Raw genomic sequence first — 19,695 nt, 5'->3', positions numbered from 1 at the left:
TTGGATTAATGCATTTATCAAATCCAGGAAAATAAAAGTATTACTAAAAGGAGAATACTCAGAAACCATAGAAACAGCCAATGGCTGCCCACAGGGTAGTGTCTTATCACCAATCATATTCTCACTTTTCATGAATACACTAAGAGACTCAATCGAAAAAAGTAACTCAGAAATCCAAAACCCTGCCTACCATAGTGACCTATCTCAGTTTGTAGATGATGCAGCGATATGGACAGTTTCTAAAAAACCTGAAATAGCAGTTAAAACATCCAACATACTCTAAATAACATAGAGACATGGAGTGAAAACTTCGGATTCAAAATAAACCCAAATAAAACTCAAGTACTCATATATATAGTACACAAACAAAGAGTGAAACCACCGGAAAGCTCCCCAAACTTCCCAAAGCTAAAACTATGTAATCAAAAATTAACATACAACGAAAAAGCTATATTCTTAGGATTAACATTCGATAAATACCTAAAATGGGACTTACACATACACTCACTCATTGCCCGATGCGAAAAGGACCTTAACCTCCTTAGAACTATCAAAGGAAAGGAATGGGGTACAGACAAAAAATGTTTATATACATTATATTAATCACTTATCAAATCAAACTAGACTATGGAAGTATAGTTTATAACTCTGCTTCAAATGACAAACTAAAGAAACTACAAATTATACAAAATAAGGCCTTAAGGATAATAACAGGTGCTTATCGAAGTACACGTACAATAGCACTACAAGCAGAATGTGGTGAACTTCCACTGAACTACCAAAGAGAAATAAATATGTCAAAATATTGGGTTAGATCCTCACGTCAAGGTGATGATCTACCAATCAACAACAAATGTAACAGAAACCCAATCTTTGAACACAAAGCCAATAAATTAAAACTCTTTAAAGTGCCATACAGCCAGACAGCACTACCATTAGTGGAAGCATGTTCTATCACAAAAGATAAAATAGCACAACCCCATTTCTTAAACCTAATCAATAAACAAGAACTCAATATAGACTTATGCTTAACAAAAGTTATAGACAAGAAAAAGGACCCTAACATTAACCGCCAAATAGTAAATGAACACATCAATAGCAAATATTACAACTCATGGCAGGTCTTCACGGATGGAAGCAAAGACCCGAACCTCCATGTGGCTGGGGCCTGGATAGTAGGCTTATCTCAAAATATGACACCCCTTTTTGAATGTGGGTTAAAATTTGACTTCAGGCTTTCTATTTATTCTTGTGAACTGGCGGCAATAGACCTTGCACTAAAAATGCTGCTCCAGCAAGCAGAAGCAAACAATATACACAACAAAGTACTATCAGACCCTTTAAGTGCACTCATGTCAATGAAAACAAGCTTTTCTAGGTCACGACCAGAAATGTTACAGCAAATACTTAATAATACTACACTGCTTCATGATCTAGGAGTGTCAATAACATTTGTCTGGATTCCTAGTCACATATGCATCTTAGGAAATGAAATGGCTTATAAAAATGCAAAACAATTTAAGCATCAAGGCAAGGTTCACGAACAAACATCAAATTGAGCGTCCCTGAAGCATACAGCTGGATAAAGAAACTAACAAAAAACAAATCTGTAAGAGACTTTGAAGTATATAAACTTGAGGACAATTTTGAGTATGGGGAAATTAACACTACAATCAAAACATATAGTACTAATACACTAAAAGATAAAGTATACACACGACTTCGTTTAGGAACCAGTATGCTAGCTGCTGAGAATTATACAAATACTGACTGCTGTAACCAATGCGGAGACAAAGAAACATTCCATCACATTTTCTTTAAATGCCCAACTTATATGGAACAACGAGAAAGCCTGAAAATAGAACTTCTGAAACTAAATATGTCAGTCATCGACAGGTATCATCTGCTGTTTCCCGAACCTGATATTAAAAAGAAGGTAAGGGAAGCAGTGTTTGCATACCTGTCGGGAATAAAATACCTAAACAAAATTTAATACCACACAAAACAAAAGGTTCTATAAGAAATAGGGTCTAAATAGCACAGCACTTATCAAACAACATATGCAAAACATGTTCATTGTATACGCCGTGTACCTGTTGTTGGGACCCTTTTTGAAAAGGATGGTAATACAATGACTATTTTAACATCAATAATAAGCAAAAAGCATAAATAATAATCTTCAAAAAATAAAATAAAAAGCACGTTTATTGTATACGCCTGTTGTTGGGCCCCTTTCCAAAAGGGTGGTAATACAATGACTGCATTAACATCCCAAGGAAGCAAAAAAAACAACAAAACACATAAATAATAACTTAAGATATCAAACAAAATAAAATAAAAAGCACGTTCATTGTATACGCCGTGTACCTGTTGTTGGGGCCCTTTCCAAAAGGGTGGTAATACAATGACTGCTTTAACATCCCGAGAAAGCAAAGAACATAAATAATAATTTAAAAAAAAGAAACAATAAAAAAAATAAAAAGCACGTTCATTGTATACGCCGTGTACCTGTTGTTGGGGCCCTTATCAAAAGGGTGGTAATACAATGACTGCTTTAACATCCCAAGGAAGCAAAAAACATACATAAATAATAACTTAAGAAATAAAACAAAATAAAATAAAAAGCACGTTCATTGTACGCCGTGTACCTGTTGTTGGGGCCCTTTTTGAAAAGGGTGGTAATACAATGATTGCTCAAACATCCTAATGAAGCTTAGAAAATAATTCCCTATGAGTAAAACTTTATCTTAGTGAGGGGCATCACGAAAACTTTATATTATTAATTATTATTATTATTTTTTTTTAAAACAACCATAGTAATCCTCTCTATATATGTACATGAACATTTAAAAAACATGTAGGGAAAACAAGTAATGTCAACGCACTCTCTGGTCTTGAAGAATTTTCAATAAGTAAATAGTGAGGCAATAGTCGGGCATATATATATATTGTTAGTCTTGCCCATCCTTTAAATAAATACCATTCTTACACGTAAATGTTTTTAAGATACAATGCAATATCAAATTTACAACTCTATTTAAGACTGGAGAAATGAAACCATATCCAATGTTCAGAGCCGTGGGACCTCCCAAGATGTCATTCATCGCAGGTTTTGCGGCATTTTGGTTAAAAAATTACTCCTTTGACAAATATCCCATCAATCGATGGGGGTAAAACTCCCCCTTTGGCTTCAAAATTCTGTTTAAGTCACACTTGGGGATGTGACGGGGTCAACCCATAATGCAGCCATTATAGGGCGCGGGCAGACCTATATAAACTCAACAACAACAACAACGCAATTGTTGTGCTACTAATATGAAATCATTATAAGTCACCTATGGCATTTGATACATATGGACTGCACAAGTATTATTTATATTTACTTTTGGAGTAAAATTTATATTTAAAAAATCGAAACTGGAACTATGATATTATAATAATTTTTCAAGATGTCACTATGAAACATAATATAAAACTTGACTTATTAAGTATGGAAATAAAACTACACTTGAAAATTCCATTCTAAAAGAAGATTGCTTTGCTATTAAAATAGTACTCAAACCAGAAATAAAATATTGAACTTGGACGACATTTAAAAACAGCGCAAGATGAGAAACTTAGTATTTTTTGTCTGGACCAATTAATACGACTTATATTACTGTGGAAACCATACATACGTTCGATGTATTAAATTCGATATTATTCGTAATTCAATTAATAAAGAAGATTTTTTTTTATCTTGCTAAATAGATGCCCAAACCATTAATAAGACATTGAACTTGGAAAAAATTTAAGAACACCGCAAGATAAGAACTTTTTTTTACCGAACCAACTTAACATGACAGTTATTGATTGTGAAAACCATCCATTTTTAATGTATTAAATTCGATATTGTTCGTAATTGGTGTGCATCTGGAAATGATATTAATGCATTTTACTCTTTAATTGGTTTCTGAAATTGATAATACAATATCAAAATAAGCGATGTTTAATATAAACCATTCTTTTAAATATGATAAATCTGTAAGTATCATTCAATGTACATGTATAGTTCATGCATTACAACTTGAATAATTATGATTTATGTAAAATGTGACTGACATCCAAGAGAAAAGCATTAAAAAACGCACACATATATACACTGATTAAAGCTCTATTAAAAGGTAAAGTCAGTGCCACAATTAAAGGAAACAATTAATTATAGTGAGGGGCATCATCGCCAACCCCGACAGTTCGTTTACACTACATTCGTATAAAATTAAGCACAATCTGAACAACTCGTCCATTATCAGAATTGAATACTCTGAAGCTTGTCCGAGTTGTTACGATTTTATTAAGCAGAGCGTAAGAGTACTGCATGGGGGTATTCGACGTAAAGTGATGCACAAAAAACCGTCGACAACCTTAAGGAAACTTGTCGTTCTACAACTTCTCAATGATTTTTTTCCGCGAAGCCGAACAAGTAAAATATATAGTAAAATTAATAAACACTGAATAGTCACCAATGCAAAGAAGCCTAGCTGTGGACTGCGGAGTCCACAGTAACTAAGATGTCAAAGACTGTCCGAGGGTATACTGCCGGTGTTTCTATATCACTGAAGTAGTCTAACACTCTGACATGAAACCAGAAAAACAAACCAGTGTAAACCGCAAGAGCCTCCTCAAGTTATTTTATATTGGATACTTTTGAAGAAACTTAACCTTTTTTCTCTTTTCGTTTGGATTCATGTATAATTAAGGAAACACCTTTAGCCTACTTGTTTGGGTGATAGTGAGAGTTCTATGTCATGTTTACATGTTTCAATCATTTATCGTCAGTTGTGGCCCAATTGATGGTGAAAATTTGAGGCGGGGCGTGGTCATAAGACGATAATGTCAACGTATCCTCCGCTTCCATCTTTGTCGGTATGTAAAACTGACAACCACAATAAACACCAATATGCGTATTTTTTCTCTCCGAATTGCCGTATTGAAAAACACAGGTTACCGATAAACGAGCGTCCAATGTCAGGTTGAGTTACCTTGAAACCGGGAGTATCCGAGAAGTACACATTTCATCCAAACTTCTCATAAGCAAGCGTCTGAAAGACATTGACCATTAATGATTCGGTTAGATTATTAAAAAAACACATTCTTTATATTTTCTTTTAAAATATAATGGCAAGTAGTGACGAGAATGGTAAGTTAACATCACGGTCCATCAATTTACAATAAGTTTAATATTCTTTAATTTACTCAAAAGATTCTTTGTGCACATTATTCACCCCTATAGTAACCGGATAGCCCATATTCGGATATTGAATAGACTTTTTTCGGTCGACATCATGTCAACAGTCTCACTTTTTTATTTCAACATTAACAATTTTATCTACAATATAAACAATTAAGAAACATAAGTCACAGTATTGCTCACAAGCTTCAAGTTCAATCAATGACTCATACTCATAGTTTATGCTTTGTTTAGTCCATATAAACAGCCGCTTCAGAGTCTTAAACAATTTTTGTTTTGGCGACTCTGCGCGTCCATATACCACTTGTTGTTTTCCTAGCCATGAATGACAGATACCAGGGCTAAGTATATTTATCGGAAAGATAACGGGCACCTGCTAGACGGTTTCAAAATGGCGATGCTTTATTGATATAAAACACCTAAGTGTAATAACTAAAACGTATTGGCTAAAATGATTAAAATGTAACTTTTTTGTTTTACATGGCTTTTTTACCTTCTTTGCTAGCGGCTGAAATTAAGCTTCTTCACAATTGGAAAAAATGGCATATTTTCCCAATTTCCAGATTATTTTTTTTCACAATTCCCAGATATTCTTTCCCAAAAAGGAAGATCTTACTTCAAAAGTTTACAATCTAAATTAATTATGTTTGAGCAAATTATTCTTTTTATCTTTTAAGTTAACATAAGAAGAATGCTGTATAATTTAAACGTTATTCGAGGACCAATTAGTCCATATATTATCAATTCTTTCCCTCGATTTAGAATCAACTCTATGAAGATTAAAACTTATCTCTCTCCCTCTCTTGTCAAGCATCATGTTAAAAAAACGAAGTCAAAGACATGATTTCTCCCCCAATAAAATCTACTTGTGTATCAATTGGAAGTCCATACATTTTAGACATTTCAAGCTTGATCCTGTGGAGTGTTTGTACACTTTTCATTAAAAAGGTCATAATTGGAAAAAATCAGTTAGAAGTAGACACACATGTAAGATATGAGCCTGTTTTTTTGTAACATGAGTTCCAAGTTTCATATGGATACCTTGACCCATGTTTAAAAGGTGTCTTCAATCCTCATATGTGTTATTTCCCATTTTGAGACGTTTACGCATTTTAAATTTCCCAATTTGCAGAATTTCACGCTTTTTAATTTCCCAAAATGAAAAGGCTAGGCCTCTTCACAATTTTTGGTGAAAAAGCCCTGGTTTTAATTTAACAGTTAAGTGTTATGTATTTTGGAGTAATAGTTGAAGAATATATTTTACATTGGTACTGCTCAGTTGACTTGTGGCGTTAAGGGAACAAAATGAATATCCAAATCTTAAAAAAGTTCCCTAAAAGTGCATTATTGTGAATATGCTTTGTTAATCTTGACTGTTTTGTCAATGTAAAAATATCGAAACAAAGATAAGATCCCTCTGAAACAATGTGAATACTAGTTCAGAAGAAAGTTTTTCAATCATGGAAGTTATTGACCTACAGTACACTCAACATGTTTTACGACTCAATACAAATAGAGGCAATATTACAATGATTCAATGTCCATTATTTAATCAATACATTGATCAATACATCGAAGAATATAATTAAATGATATTTATTATTGGTGGTTAAAAAAGCTAGTCGAAATTTTCCACTGAAAACAAGGCAATAAGGCTTTCAACCAGGCGCTGTGAACTTTTAGCGCATGTTTGATCCCAGTCATTTAATTTGTGAGTTTCTGAAAAGCTTTAAATAGTAACATGTATTTATCAAAGTCTATACTATATCAAAATAAAGTTCCAATCGTAATTCTTCTGAGCGACTGATAAGCCTCTGCAAAAAACTGCAGAATGCAGACAGTCGATTAATTCATTGTGTTGGCCGCGAAAGTGAAAAGTGAAAATCCACAAAGGGAAAGGGAAAGTGGGTCCAACTCGTTGAGTGAACTCATATTCAATTTTGACAGTATTATGAAATGTGTTTATATCTAACAGCCCTGGTGGAAAGGGTGTTCCTTCGAATCGGGTCAGCAGAGACGGATGAGCAGCTGGAATCTGCATTGGCCCGCTTTCTGACCCCAGTACTGCTGAAACTGGATAGCAAAGAGGATGGTGTGAGAAAAAAGGCAAGCAAATGTCAAAGGTTTTAAAAGAGAACTGCGGTTAATGACTTTAAAAGTGTCTTTCTTTGGTATCTGTTTATGTTATAGATTCGGAAACAAGACTGAATCATTTGCAAATTTTTAAGGCTTTTGATAACAGTTTTGCAAAAAGCTTAGTTTTTATAAGTTAATGATTTATTTTTACTTAGCATGACTGAAATTTCAGTCGCTCCACTCATGTGAATTGCTCTTATTTTTATTGATGTGTGTTGATATTTTCTTTTTTAAGAATATTTAACAATATGATATTATAATGATTGTGGATATCAAAAACTGTAGGTCAAAAATGTCATGCATTTGTTCAAGGTTATGGAGCTGCTTGTTCACGTAAACAAGCGTCTGAAGAGTCTGACCAGGGTGCAGCTCCCAGTTGATGATCTGATAGTGCAGTTCAAAAATCCTGAAGCCTCATCCATTGTTACAGTTAGTATGCTTATCTTTTCTTACCAATTTCTGTTAAGCCTAAAAAAGTTTATCTGAGTTTAGGGCAACAGTCTCAAAAATTCTTAATATGATAGGGACAAAGTTTATTTTTTTCTGGATTTTTTAAGCCCCTTAAAAGTAAGTTGCCAATGCTTACCATGACATTTGGGTATGTTGTGTATTAAATAATTATACTTTGTTTTTAATCATACTTAACACAAATGGGCCCAATTTCTCGATACTTCTTAAGTCCCTTATAACAGGGTTAAGCCAAGCTTTCTATTTTTGTCTTTCAAAAATTTGCATAATATTTACTTCTTTAAGAGTTTTAATACTTAAGATAAGAGTTATCTTCATTATATTCACAATTAACCATTTTTCATTTATCAAAATCCAATTTAAGTATGTATTTTGGCTTATTGAAATCAGCATGGTAAACTTTAATAAGAACTTTCGAGAAATTGGGGCATGGTCAACGACAACTAAAATCAGAAAGTCTAAAAAATGTTTTATCTGTTTTATAAATATTGGATACAAAAACCTACTAGGGTCAAGGGTTTTTGCCAGGTAGGGTCAGGTTGCCCTTAACACAGGTATTTACCATCAACATGAAAAAAAAACGTGAGGGTAATTTCTACAGACTTTTTGCAGTGAATAATATCAAAATATTGTACTTTCAGGCTTATGCTAATTTCCATAAATTAAAAAAACTTAAAACAGTTGATTTTTTTACTTTAATTCTAAGAAAAAAAGAAATGAAAATATGTACGATTTAGCGCCCTTATTTATTGTGCTACTAGCTAATTACTAATTATTGTATTGTTTCATAATCCGATTGCAGAACTTCACAGTGATTTACATAAAGCTAGGGTTTCCTCGTCTTGAACCAGAAAAGCAAGGAGAAAGGGTTCCTGCATTGTTGAGCTGTCTCGAGGGGCGGTCACAAAGCCAGCAGGACAGGTATGCATTAATTCATCGCTTTGATGAGCATTAAAATTTAGAGGGCAAAAGTTAGTGGTTCTTTATTTTCATATAGATATTTTTTCCTTTAAATTGGGTTTCAAACACAAATTGTCCAGGGATTTCCCCGAAACAGAAAGCCTAAATCTCACACACAATTTTCAATTAACTGTGCATCCATGGGACTCCAAAAGTTTTGAAGTACACTGGTATTGAGTTTAGACTGTAATATTGGAACCCCATATCATATTTAGGAAGCATTCTTCACAAGTAATTGAATGAAAAGTATTCTTTGTTTCAGTTTCCTTCAGCTTCTTATGCCTGCTCTTGAAAAGGTAAAGATGCCTCCCAGTATGGACCAAAGAAGAGAAATGTTTGCTTGCATTACCACTCCGGCTATGTCGAAGTTACTGCTCACATATATGCTGGACTTATTGCTCGTGCCGTATGGGTTAGTAATGTCTTTGTGAACATTTAGATTTTGTTACAATCTCCGCAGTGCCCATTGCTGTTCATGTACATTTCGGCCCCTTTTGTTTGTGCCAAATGGGTGCTGTAAGGCTGCTGTTTTTTGCAGGAAGAGTTGAATACATTGTAAGTCTTCTACCAAGAATGACCAAGAACATCTTACTAATGAAGTAATGCAAAAAGTATTATATTATACCAAGTCGATGAAGTACTAGGTTTAACTTTTCGAAATACCACACCTGCATTTAGACATATGATTAACTTATGTCCAGGTCTAAGTCGCCTCAACTGATGGCCACTCTGTCATCAATAATGATTTGACATGGTAGTAACGTTAATCATATAATATTTACACCTCAACTTCCATTGGAAATTGTGAATATTTTCTGAACATCTTCAGATCATGAATCATCGCATATTAATTTAAAATGTGTACTATTGTTTGTATTGTGTCAGCAGTCCACAATTATTTTTAAAACAGCGTGTTGAAAAGTTTTAATTCATTATTTGTTAAATGTATTGCTGTCATAAGCGTTTCAATTTTACGTTAAAAAGTGATTTTATTTTTATGGCCATTTTTCTCTTTTGACTGCACACACTTTCACAAGCCCAACTGCTTTCATATCCCCGATAAGTACATCTATCACGCAATTCATTCCTTAGATATAATTGTTGTACATTGTGTAAACATTTCATACCCTGAACCTTTTTGTTAAATGCAGACTCTCTTACATGGTTACAGGTCCCACGCAAAGATAGCTGAGCTCCAACAAGCCCAGACAAGACGCCCAGCCACCGCCCCAGCCAACAACACTCCTAATCCAATAGCTCCACCCGGACTGTCAATCACATCCTTTCGACGGGTAATGGGCGACAACCCATACCAGCCAGAACAGCTGGAGAAAGTCAAACTCGGGATTGTTAAGTTTCTGGGCGGGGATTTGTTTACAGAGAAAGATGTTGTGTGCCATTACATTGTTGGGGCGGCTGATACAAGACACAGGTTGGTGTTAAGAAACCCTTTTTTTACATAGCCTAACATTTCTACAGGAAAGTGAAATTCAACTTTTAAGCTTGCCTTTATTTTTCAAAGAAAAAATACAGGTATTGTGAAAACATTGGTGTTGTTGTTATTGTTGGCAGTGTCAGCATTGTGCAAAATGTGTTATCTGGGTTGGTATTCATAAAACGTCTTAAAGTCATTTTCCTAAGTTAAGTATCTCACATTAATGTATTCTAAAATCACTTATATTTTCTTTTAATTTGATATGAACATTTAAAGATATTGACATAAGTTAAGCCCTGGGCTAATAACTCATAAACTGGTTCAAGATATTTAAATGAAACATGGTATACATGTTGTAAAGCAAGGCCCATAACACTAGCTTTAATTGTTGTTGAGTTATGCCCTTGTTTGACGGGAAAAAAAGCAGAAGAGCATTGTTGTTGACTCCTTGGAAGTCTTGTTTACTTCTGAGGGCAGGTTGGACAAAGTCCTTTTTCTGTTTTGGTTGTAAACTTAAAACTAGCACATCAAAGTCTCAACTGATGGCTGTATGTATACTGTTTCGTTTTAACATTAAGCAGTGTTATATAGTCTAATTCTGTTGGCTCGATATCCCAGGGACTGGCCAAAATACTTCGAGCCTTGGGATTATCAAACCAAGGGGGAATGCTTGCTTATAGCTAAAAAAATCACTCCTTTACATCAAGTTATAGTCAACAAGGAAATCCAGTCAAGTGATACTGAGCCTGCGGGTTTCAGCTGTGTATTTATAATGGTTCTACGGTTACTAAAATACTTTCTACAAAAGAATGACATGTTCATTTTATGTTTTATGTTTTGTCCTCAATTCTGACATCTTATTTTATAGTGTTGCTACTGCAGCTGACATGGAATTGAAGAAAATAATTGGGTGAGTTGTCTCTTATACTTCCTCCATAGCCAAGTGGTTAGGAGGTCCACAAAGGAAGCGGTATTTTAAATTTTAATTAAGATATTTTTAAAATAGTGTTGTCTCATGTGGATTGCTAATAGAAATTTTTCATAGGCCAGTGATTTTTTATGTAACAAATTTGCATAACTGTTATGTTCTGTTATGTGTATCTTCCCTGCATGAAGATATATTGGAGAATTTTGTCAGGGCTCTGTTAATAGAGAAATGTTGTTACAATTTGTTATCTTTTTTTTCCAGGACAGTTGACTTGAATGACTCAGATATTCTGACCAAGCTGTTTGCAATCATTCTTGGAACCCTAGAATTTAAAGGACAGGTAATACAATCACCAGTTCTAAACATAACATGTTCATTTAGAAATAATACTAGTAGGTTAAACTATTCATAAGAGTTTGTATGAAGTCATCTTGATAATGATTTATATTAATGTGAACAACACATGAATGTAAAACAGGAGCCATTTTCACTAATGCCCTGATTCTGAATTTGAGACTTAGACTCAGGAAAGCTAAATTTTCATTTTGTTGTAAAATTGCTATTATGGGAGTAAAGATTGTAAAAAATGAATGTGCTTACAAAAAATCTGTTCTACAATCAGGCACACTTTTAAGGTCAAAATTAGTTATATTTTAGATATTTTGAAACATTTAAAAATTCAGTTTTCTGAGTCTGTAACTCACACTCAAAATGTTAGAGAATATGGCCCCTAGGGAACAAAATGTTAGAGAATGTGGCCCCTAGGGAACAAAATGTTAGAGAATATGGCCCCTAGGGAATAGCGTGTGGATATTAGAGTAGAGTAATAGGGTGGTGTTCAATATTCAACTTAAGTCAATCTTAAGGTCATACATCATTGACTTCATTCACTGTAAAGGTTTGTTATATATATTGCGCAATCTGATTAGCTACATTGTTCTTAGATCAAATTAAGACCAATATGGAATACCACCCCAGGTCCTACAAATGGTACACTCAGTTACAAAAATGGCAGTATTACATGGATAATCACTGTATGGTGAACATATATTTTACTTCTTGCCATTCCAGACGCCTATAAAGCCAGAATTTAAGGTGATGCAAGCATGTACAAGAATCCGGATGAAGATTATGCCATATATTTTAAAGGCTCGTGAATCAGCTAACACCTTTCCTTGTAACATACAGGTAAATACATGTATTGATTATAACTTACTTATATAAATCTTTATACAATATGTAGTCATCATCAGCATGCAACAATTTTCACTGTTGCCTGGGGTGGTTACCAACTAGCCCACTGTTACCTGTGGACATCAAAATATGAAGCGATACAGGGTTTACCTTCTACCATTTCATCTATGCTGTTTAGGGGCTTTGTTTATATTTTGGTATTAAAGAATCCATATACGAAAGAAATTAAGTTTTGTTAGGTATGATATAATGAATATTACCCTCTCGAGGGGAACAGCGCATCTTGTGAACCTGAGGCGACACTGTCGACTGAGGATTAGCCCAGGTTGAAAGGATTTGCCAAGATGCACTGATTCCTTCAAGGGAGGCAATATAAATATATTTTTGCATAAGTCTATTTTTTATGTCTATGCAGTACCATTAGATAAAGTTTTAAAGAGTTTATGTGATACATTTTCTGTTATAATCAGGGATGATAAAGTTCAGGGTTTGTCCTGAACTAAGGATTAAGAGATTTTAACTTCACACAAAGTTGTTGTTGTTTGTTGAACATTTGCATTAAAATAGAAATTAATGAATAAACATGGCTTATGAAACAGGGATCAAAAGCCAGAATATCTTATTTCAAACTAAATTTTAAGGATTTTCAGGTTTGGGACTTTCGGACTGTTATCATCCTTATGTAATGTTAATGTATGTGCATAGATTTGCATTGTATACCTGAATGGCAGTTATTGTCAAAATGACAAGTCTGTCAACAAATATTTGGAGTTTTTTCTTCAATGCTTGGTTGTAAGAAAGATTGCAGTCAAACTATTTTTGGGTTTTGACGTATTGAAAGGTGCTTAAAATATTGTTAGCCGGATTTTTCATCGAAAAAATTACGGGTTATAGAATGGCGAAAACGGGCGGGCGGGCTTACGTTAACAATTTTGTGTTAAAGTTTTCATTTTATGTAATAAAATCAAGAGTTTTTATCCAATGGTAATCAAACTTTATACAATGGTAGAGCATAATGAGAGGAAGTGCAGTGTACAATAACCATAACTCTATTCTTGCTTATTACTGAGTTATTGGCCCTTGTTACTGTTTTTTGTCCAGAGTATAACTTGAAAAATACTGGATGGAATTCATTGGAACTTCATACAATGGTAAAGCACAGTGAGAGGAAGTGCAGTGTACAATAACCATAACTCTATTCTTGCTTATTACTGAATTATTGCCCCTTGTTACTTTTTTTTGTCCGGAGTATAACTTAAAAAGTACTGGATGGAATTCATGGGAACTTCATACAATGGTAAAGCACAGTGAGAGGAAGTGCTGTGTTCAAGAACCATAACTCTACCTAAACTAATTACTGAGTTAGTGCCCTTTATTTGTTTTTTGCTGTCATTTTTTTTTTCCAGACATTTATTTGCAAACTACTAGATGGAATTTATTAAAACTTCATACAATGGTAAAGCACAATGAGAGGAAGTGAAGTGCACAAGAACAATAACTCTATTTCAGCTTATTACAGAGTTACTGCCATTTGTTGCTTTGTTATTGTCCGGAGCATAGTTTAAAAACTATTGGATGGGATTTAATAAAACTTCATACAGTGATAGATCATGATGAGAGGGAGTGCAGTGTACAGGAACCGCAATTCTATTTCAGCTTATTACATAGTTAGTGCCCTTTGTTACTTTTTCTTGTCCGGAGCATAACTTAAAAACTATTAGATGGAATTTAATAAAAGTTCATACAGTGATAGATCATAATGAGAGGTAGTGTAATGTACAGGAACCGCAATTCTTTTTCAGCCAATTACAGAGTTATTGCCCTTTGTTACCTTTTTCTTGTCTGGAGCATAACTTGAAAACTATTGGATGGAATTTAATAAAACTTCATACAGTGATAGATCATAATGTGAGGGAGTGTAGTGTACATGAATTGCAATTCTATTTCAGCTAATTACAGAGTAACTGCCTTAGGAGAAAAAATTCCACGGCCATAAAATTCATTAATTTTTGTCAAATCTTTATGAAACTTGCTCAGAATATTTGTCTACTTGTTGTCTTTAACATTTGTGAATATATAGGTGAATATATACCTCAGATCAAAAACTAGGTCAAATCTTAGGAAATATTTTCCTGATGTCATAATTATTTTTTTTTTAAATCATGAAACTTTTCATGAAACTTATACATTTTTATTTTCTCCAGGATATCTTAGTCACATTTAAGTATAATAGACTTTTAAGAAACTTTTTTTCTCCAGGATATCATAGTCACATTAAAGTATAATATAATTTAAGCATAAATTACAGTTTTTTCCTGCAGGGTATTGATTATTTTTTTTCAATTTTCATGACATTTGGTTACTTTACATACATACACAGTATAAATATGGGTCTTTTTGGTTAAAAATACTAGGTCACTAGCTCAAATCCTCAGTTTGCAAAATTGTATCGTCAAATAAAAATCCGGCTTTAATGCGGCGTTGCCACATTGGCGTCTTGTTTAATTGGTAAAAAATTGAATGTGTTTTATTTTACAGGTCATCTTTGACCTGCTGTACGGCCAGAACACTAACACCAAACTGAAGGTCCATGCTATACAGATGATACATCATATGTGCCTACAGTATGTGAAATAACAGCATCCTTTTATTATCTGTGCCGAACAAATTATTTATTTGTTAGCATGTTTGTTTTTTCAGAGAAAAATGTTCTGGTATTTTTATAGCATTAAGTGTTAGTGTGGTCTTCTTAGATTTTGGTCCAAACTATGCCAAAATTGAAGGTGTGGCCGAAACTCTGAAAATGGTTTTGATATTATCAAGAAACTTGGATACTTGTTTAATATTCATACTTGTAAGTCCTGTCATTCTTGCTATGATAGTTCCTAATTCTCGGCCTGGGGGTTCGTGAGTTTTGTTTATTGTCACCAAGCTGCACGAATGCATTTTCGTCGGGTACTCTCCCACAACACAAGATTAGATTTCTGTATAACAACATGCAGACAAGAGTGATTAATATGATGAAGTTATAACTTGTTATCCCCCGCTGAAAGGCGAGGGGAATCTAGTAATGGTAGGAGTTTGTGTGTGAAGTGCAGTGCAAGGAACCATAACTCTGGCTGCAGTATTTTTTAGTTTTTGCCCTTTTGTTAATTTTCATACTTAAATTTCCAAAATATTTGTTTTTGTTTTTTACAGCTGCACAGATAACAAGTTTTCAACATTCAGTCCTATTCTGCAGACCAAACTTGTAAACCTGGTCAGGGATGCTCAAGAGGTACTCTATTCTATGTTTTTTTTTCAACACATACCAAGTAAAATAAAGGATACTTGTTTCAATGAAAGATCGTAATATATTTCACTGAGTGAGTACCAAAACCAATTTTCCAAAAATGGCTTATCAATGTGAGAAAAATATACTTTTGATTTTCACAAGGTGAAATATTGCGATATCACAATGAAACATGCCAGTTGTCTTGTAATTAAATGCCTTAAAATGAATGTTTAATGTAGTTTTTCAGAAAAGCTCTCCAAATTGTATGCAAACAAAACATCATGTCGTAAATGATGTTTGTTGAAATTATTCTCCAGTCCAATGCACACTGACATTTGATATGAAAGTGAACACAGGCTAAAATTTTGAATCAATGAAAAATATCAAACTGTTATTTCACTGTTTGAAACATTGAAATATCATCTTTATTTCACTGGTTAAGCTCTATTTCCACCGGAAAGCATCCGTGCGTTCGTGCGTCCGTGCGTCTGTAAACAATAGCTTGTGAACACGATACAGTCTTCAGTTTTGATTGTATCTCGATGAAACTTGTACAGTATCTAGATATCCATTAGAGCTTGGTTCCTTTCAAAACCAGCTAGATCCGCCCATGCATGCCTAGATTATGGCCCTTGATAGTATAAAAAAATGCTATTGTGTAAACAATTGGTTGTGAACACGATACAGTCTTCAGTTTTGATTGCATCTCGATGAAACTTGTACAGTATTTAGATATCCATTAGAGCTCGGTTCCTTTCGAAAACCAGCCAGATCCGCCAATGCATGCCTAGATTATGGCCCTTGATAGTATAAAAAAATGCTATTGTGTAAGCAATTGGTTGTGAACACGATACAGTCTTAATTTTTGATTGCATCTCAATGAGACTTGTACAGTATTTAGATATCCATGCAGAGCTTGGTTCCTTTCGAAAACCAGCCAGATCCGACCATGCATGCCTAGATTATGGGTCTTGAAAGTATTAAAAAATCAGTTATGTAAACAATTGCTTGTGAACATGATACAGTCTTCAGTTTTGATTGTATCTTGATGAAACTTGTACAGTATTTAGATATCCATTAGAACTTGGTTCCATTTGAAAACCAGTCAGATCTGCCCATGCATGCCTGGATTATGGGTCTTGAAAGTATAAAAAATGCTATTTTAAGCTAAGTCTATTTTTAGCCAAGTCTACATGAGCGAAGTCTATTTTCAGCCAAGTTTACATGTAAAGTCACAATTAGGTTTGTTCAAATTATGCCCCTGGGGTCATTACTGTCACATTTTTTCTAGAGACTTATTTAAGAAAGATTTTCAAAATCTTCTTGTTTCAAACCACAAGGCCCATACCTTTGATATTTGTTGTGGAGCATCATATGATGCAATTGAAAACATTTGAAATAACGCCCCTTGGGCAAAAGCTGGCCCCACCCCTTTTGACTTACTTAATAATTTTTAAAGCTACAGTAATGAAATTTTGACCATGTGAACAGTTTTGCAAACAAGCATTAATGTTGTCCTCGGATGTCCTTGACTTTGACTTTTGACCGACTTTTTATTTTTAAAGCTACAGATATGAAATTTTGACGATGAGTACAGTTTTGAAAGCAAATATTTTTTACCCTCAGATTATGGTTACTTGGCACATATTAAAATAGTTCATGCAACTAATCTGCTTACAACACTTCCTGTCCTCAGATGTTGAACGTGCAGCCTTTTCAGCTAACCCAAACACTAAAAGTGAACTATATATTTGTTGCCTATTACTCAAACGTACATGATTGGCCAGTAGAGCATAGGCCCTTTTGGGCCTCTTGTTATTAGAAATCTAACTTAAGTGTTACTAATATTTACTGAAGAAGGATTTTATGAATAAAGTTACCGTGTATATTGCCAACTTTTTGAAAAGGGTTAAACAAATTATTTTCTAGACATATAAATAATTTACTAGTATTTATAAATATGTTGATTTTGCACTAACATTATTAAAATGCCTTCATTTACCAATTCTTGCAATTACAGGATCGGAAAGTGCTAAGCCTGGCGTATGTCGCTCTAGGAAAGTTGGTTCACCGCTTTCCCCAACTAGTGGCCACCAATATAGCACTTGTTCAGGTCTTCTTCGATGTCATGTGTCAGGTATGTACTTTTAACTATTTTATGAATTCAAGCTCCCAATAACTTAAACATTCATCAGCTGATTTAATGAGATTGTGTTACCTGTAACTGGCTACATTGTTGTAACTATTTCTTCTGTTTAAAAACAGATTTTGCCATCAACTAGGGGGATGTCCATAAACCACTATCGGCTCATGCATTTGTTTTTGCATTAAAGGCATATTTTTTAAACAAGCATTATATTTTTTTAATCTGAAAGCACGGTATTGAGTTTATAAATTATGTTGTAAGAAAAAGAATTGTACATAGTAATCTAGATCACACTTTTTCCCCATCACCCACACACCCAAAATCTCATAGGAGCCCGGAGATGGTGAAAGGTTTTGGTTCCCCCGTCGGGTGATATGACATTTATGCTCTTTTCTAATGTGCAACATCTTCTATTACAGGTGGATTCTGATATGCGTCTAGCAGTGCAAGAGGCCCTGTCATTAATGGCCAATGCCTTCAAGGATCTGAGTGAACTCAACCAGAAAATGATGGTGGCTCTGCTTATGGAAGCAATCGATAAGGTGAGAGAAGAAATATATATATACAGTCGAACCTCGCTATGTCGACGTCGGATAAGTCGACTTTCAGGTTATGTCGACTTTTTTTTCCGGTCCCGAATTTATTCCTTCTTATTCTATATAAAATAAATCTGTTTGTGTCGATTTTTTTATCTCGACTTTTTCGCTATGTCGACCTCTTTTTCAGTCCCAGTGGTCGAATTGCACACATTTCCTATGTTCTTTATGTCGATCTGTACGAGAAGTAGGTGTGAAAATATTCATGACGGTTTGCGGCATGTCGCAAAATACCGTGCGTATCAATATAACAAACTGTCATAATTGGGGGATACAAAAATGTAATTGGTAAGTGCGAATAATTAAAGTTGTTTGTTTATGTATTTAATTAAAGAGACATTTATTGCTCAAGCTCTTTGGTATTGTATAAAACATGAACATTTTATCGATTAGATATCAATCCCGAATGGGAACAGAAAGAATAACTTCAAAATGTCAAATGTTGGTTCAACTGCTCTGGTCGACCAATTCAGAGAAGGACCCGGTATAAAATCTTACAAAGTACAAATGTATGCAATTGTGGTTTTATATGTGTTTTGTGTGATCCATAAACGAAAAAGAAATAAATTTGACACAAATAATTTTTCTTTTGTTTCACTTTATTTTTCAATAATAAGTTTGCTGTTTCACGACGAAAATATTTAACAAGACCGTTCAATTGTGGATGTAAACATCGTACAATCCAACTCAAACATGTTGGGATTGGTGATATTTTTTGTAATTTGGATGAGTCGACTTTTCGTTATCTCGACTTTTTTCACTAGGTCCCGAAAAAGTCGACATAACGAGGTTCGACTCTATATACTTTCGAATACCGCTACTGTTCATCGACGCGCTACCGTAGCCGCCTAATGCAGACCAATTGTTCAAGGGTGCTGGTTACCGCTACTGTTTTACTGTAGGAATACGACTGAAACGTACCGAAAAAGTAGGTACGTCCAGTTCCACAGCCGCAAAATGCACATTTTCCACAAAATTGTGGTAAGTTTTTCATTAAAATAAAAAGGATTGTGAATTTCAAAAACAGCATTAATACGCTATGGTACTTTGTCTTAGAAACAGTTACTTCACTATGGAATTTCTTTCAAATATAATAACCATGCAAAAATAAGCAACGGTATTTCTTTAAAAATAGTCATTCAACATTATTCGCCTCTGGCATTTGTAAATTTGCTTTTATAAAATAGCATCCTAATGCTTTTCCTCTTGTATCAGAAGTACGCTGTGGTATCACTGTTAAATTTAAGAAATGAGCAAAACTGCGCAGTGGTATTTCTGTGATATTTGTTTTATGGACTGTGTGTTAACTTCGATAAGGTAGACATTTC

The 19,695-nt window shown here is 34.2% G+C and overlaps 1 protein-coding gene across 1 annotated transcript in view; it reads left to right on the top strand.

Moving 5' to 3' along the window:
• The first annotated feature begins 5,080 nt into the window (after positions 1-5,080).
• Positions 5,081-19,695, top strand: part of LOC128214258 (proteasome adapter and scaffold protein ECM29-like) — a 57,083-nt gene continuing 42,468 nt past the window's right edge. Inside the window, exons 1-13 of the mRNA XM_052920634.1 lie at positions 5,081-5,179; positions 7,206-7,336; positions 7,679-7,795; positions 8,637-8,755; positions 9,057-9,206; positions 9,966-10,226; positions 11,098-11,139; positions 11,419-11,497; positions 12,229-12,345; positions 14,890-14,975; positions 15,550-15,628; positions 17,646-17,762; positions 18,191-18,313. Coding sequence (XP_052776594.1) covers positions 5,158-5,179; positions 7,206-7,336; positions 7,679-7,795; positions 8,637-8,755; positions 9,057-9,206; positions 9,966-10,226; positions 11,098-11,139; positions 11,419-11,497; positions 12,229-12,345; positions 14,890-14,975; positions 15,550-15,628; positions 17,646-17,762; positions 18,191-18,313 — 1,443 coding nt within the window. The 5' untranslated portion in view covers positions 5,081-5,157. The remainder of the gene's footprint in view (positions 5,180-7,205; positions 7,337-7,678; positions 7,796-8,636; positions 8,756-9,056; positions 9,207-9,965; positions 10,227-11,097; positions 11,140-11,418; positions 11,498-12,228; positions 12,346-14,889; positions 14,976-15,549; positions 15,629-17,645; positions 17,763-18,190; positions 18,314-19,695) is intronic.

This window comes from Mya arenaria, chromosome 13 (assembly GCF_026914265.1).
Source record: "Mya arenaria isolate MELC-2E11 chromosome 13, ASM2691426v1".
In the NCBI taxonomy this organism is placed as follows: Eukaryota; Metazoa; Mollusca; class Bivalvia; order Myida; family Myidae; genus Mya; species Mya arenaria.
The sequence above is the reverse complement of the archived record's forward strand: the minus strand, read 5'-3'. Positions and strand labels throughout refer to the sequence as shown.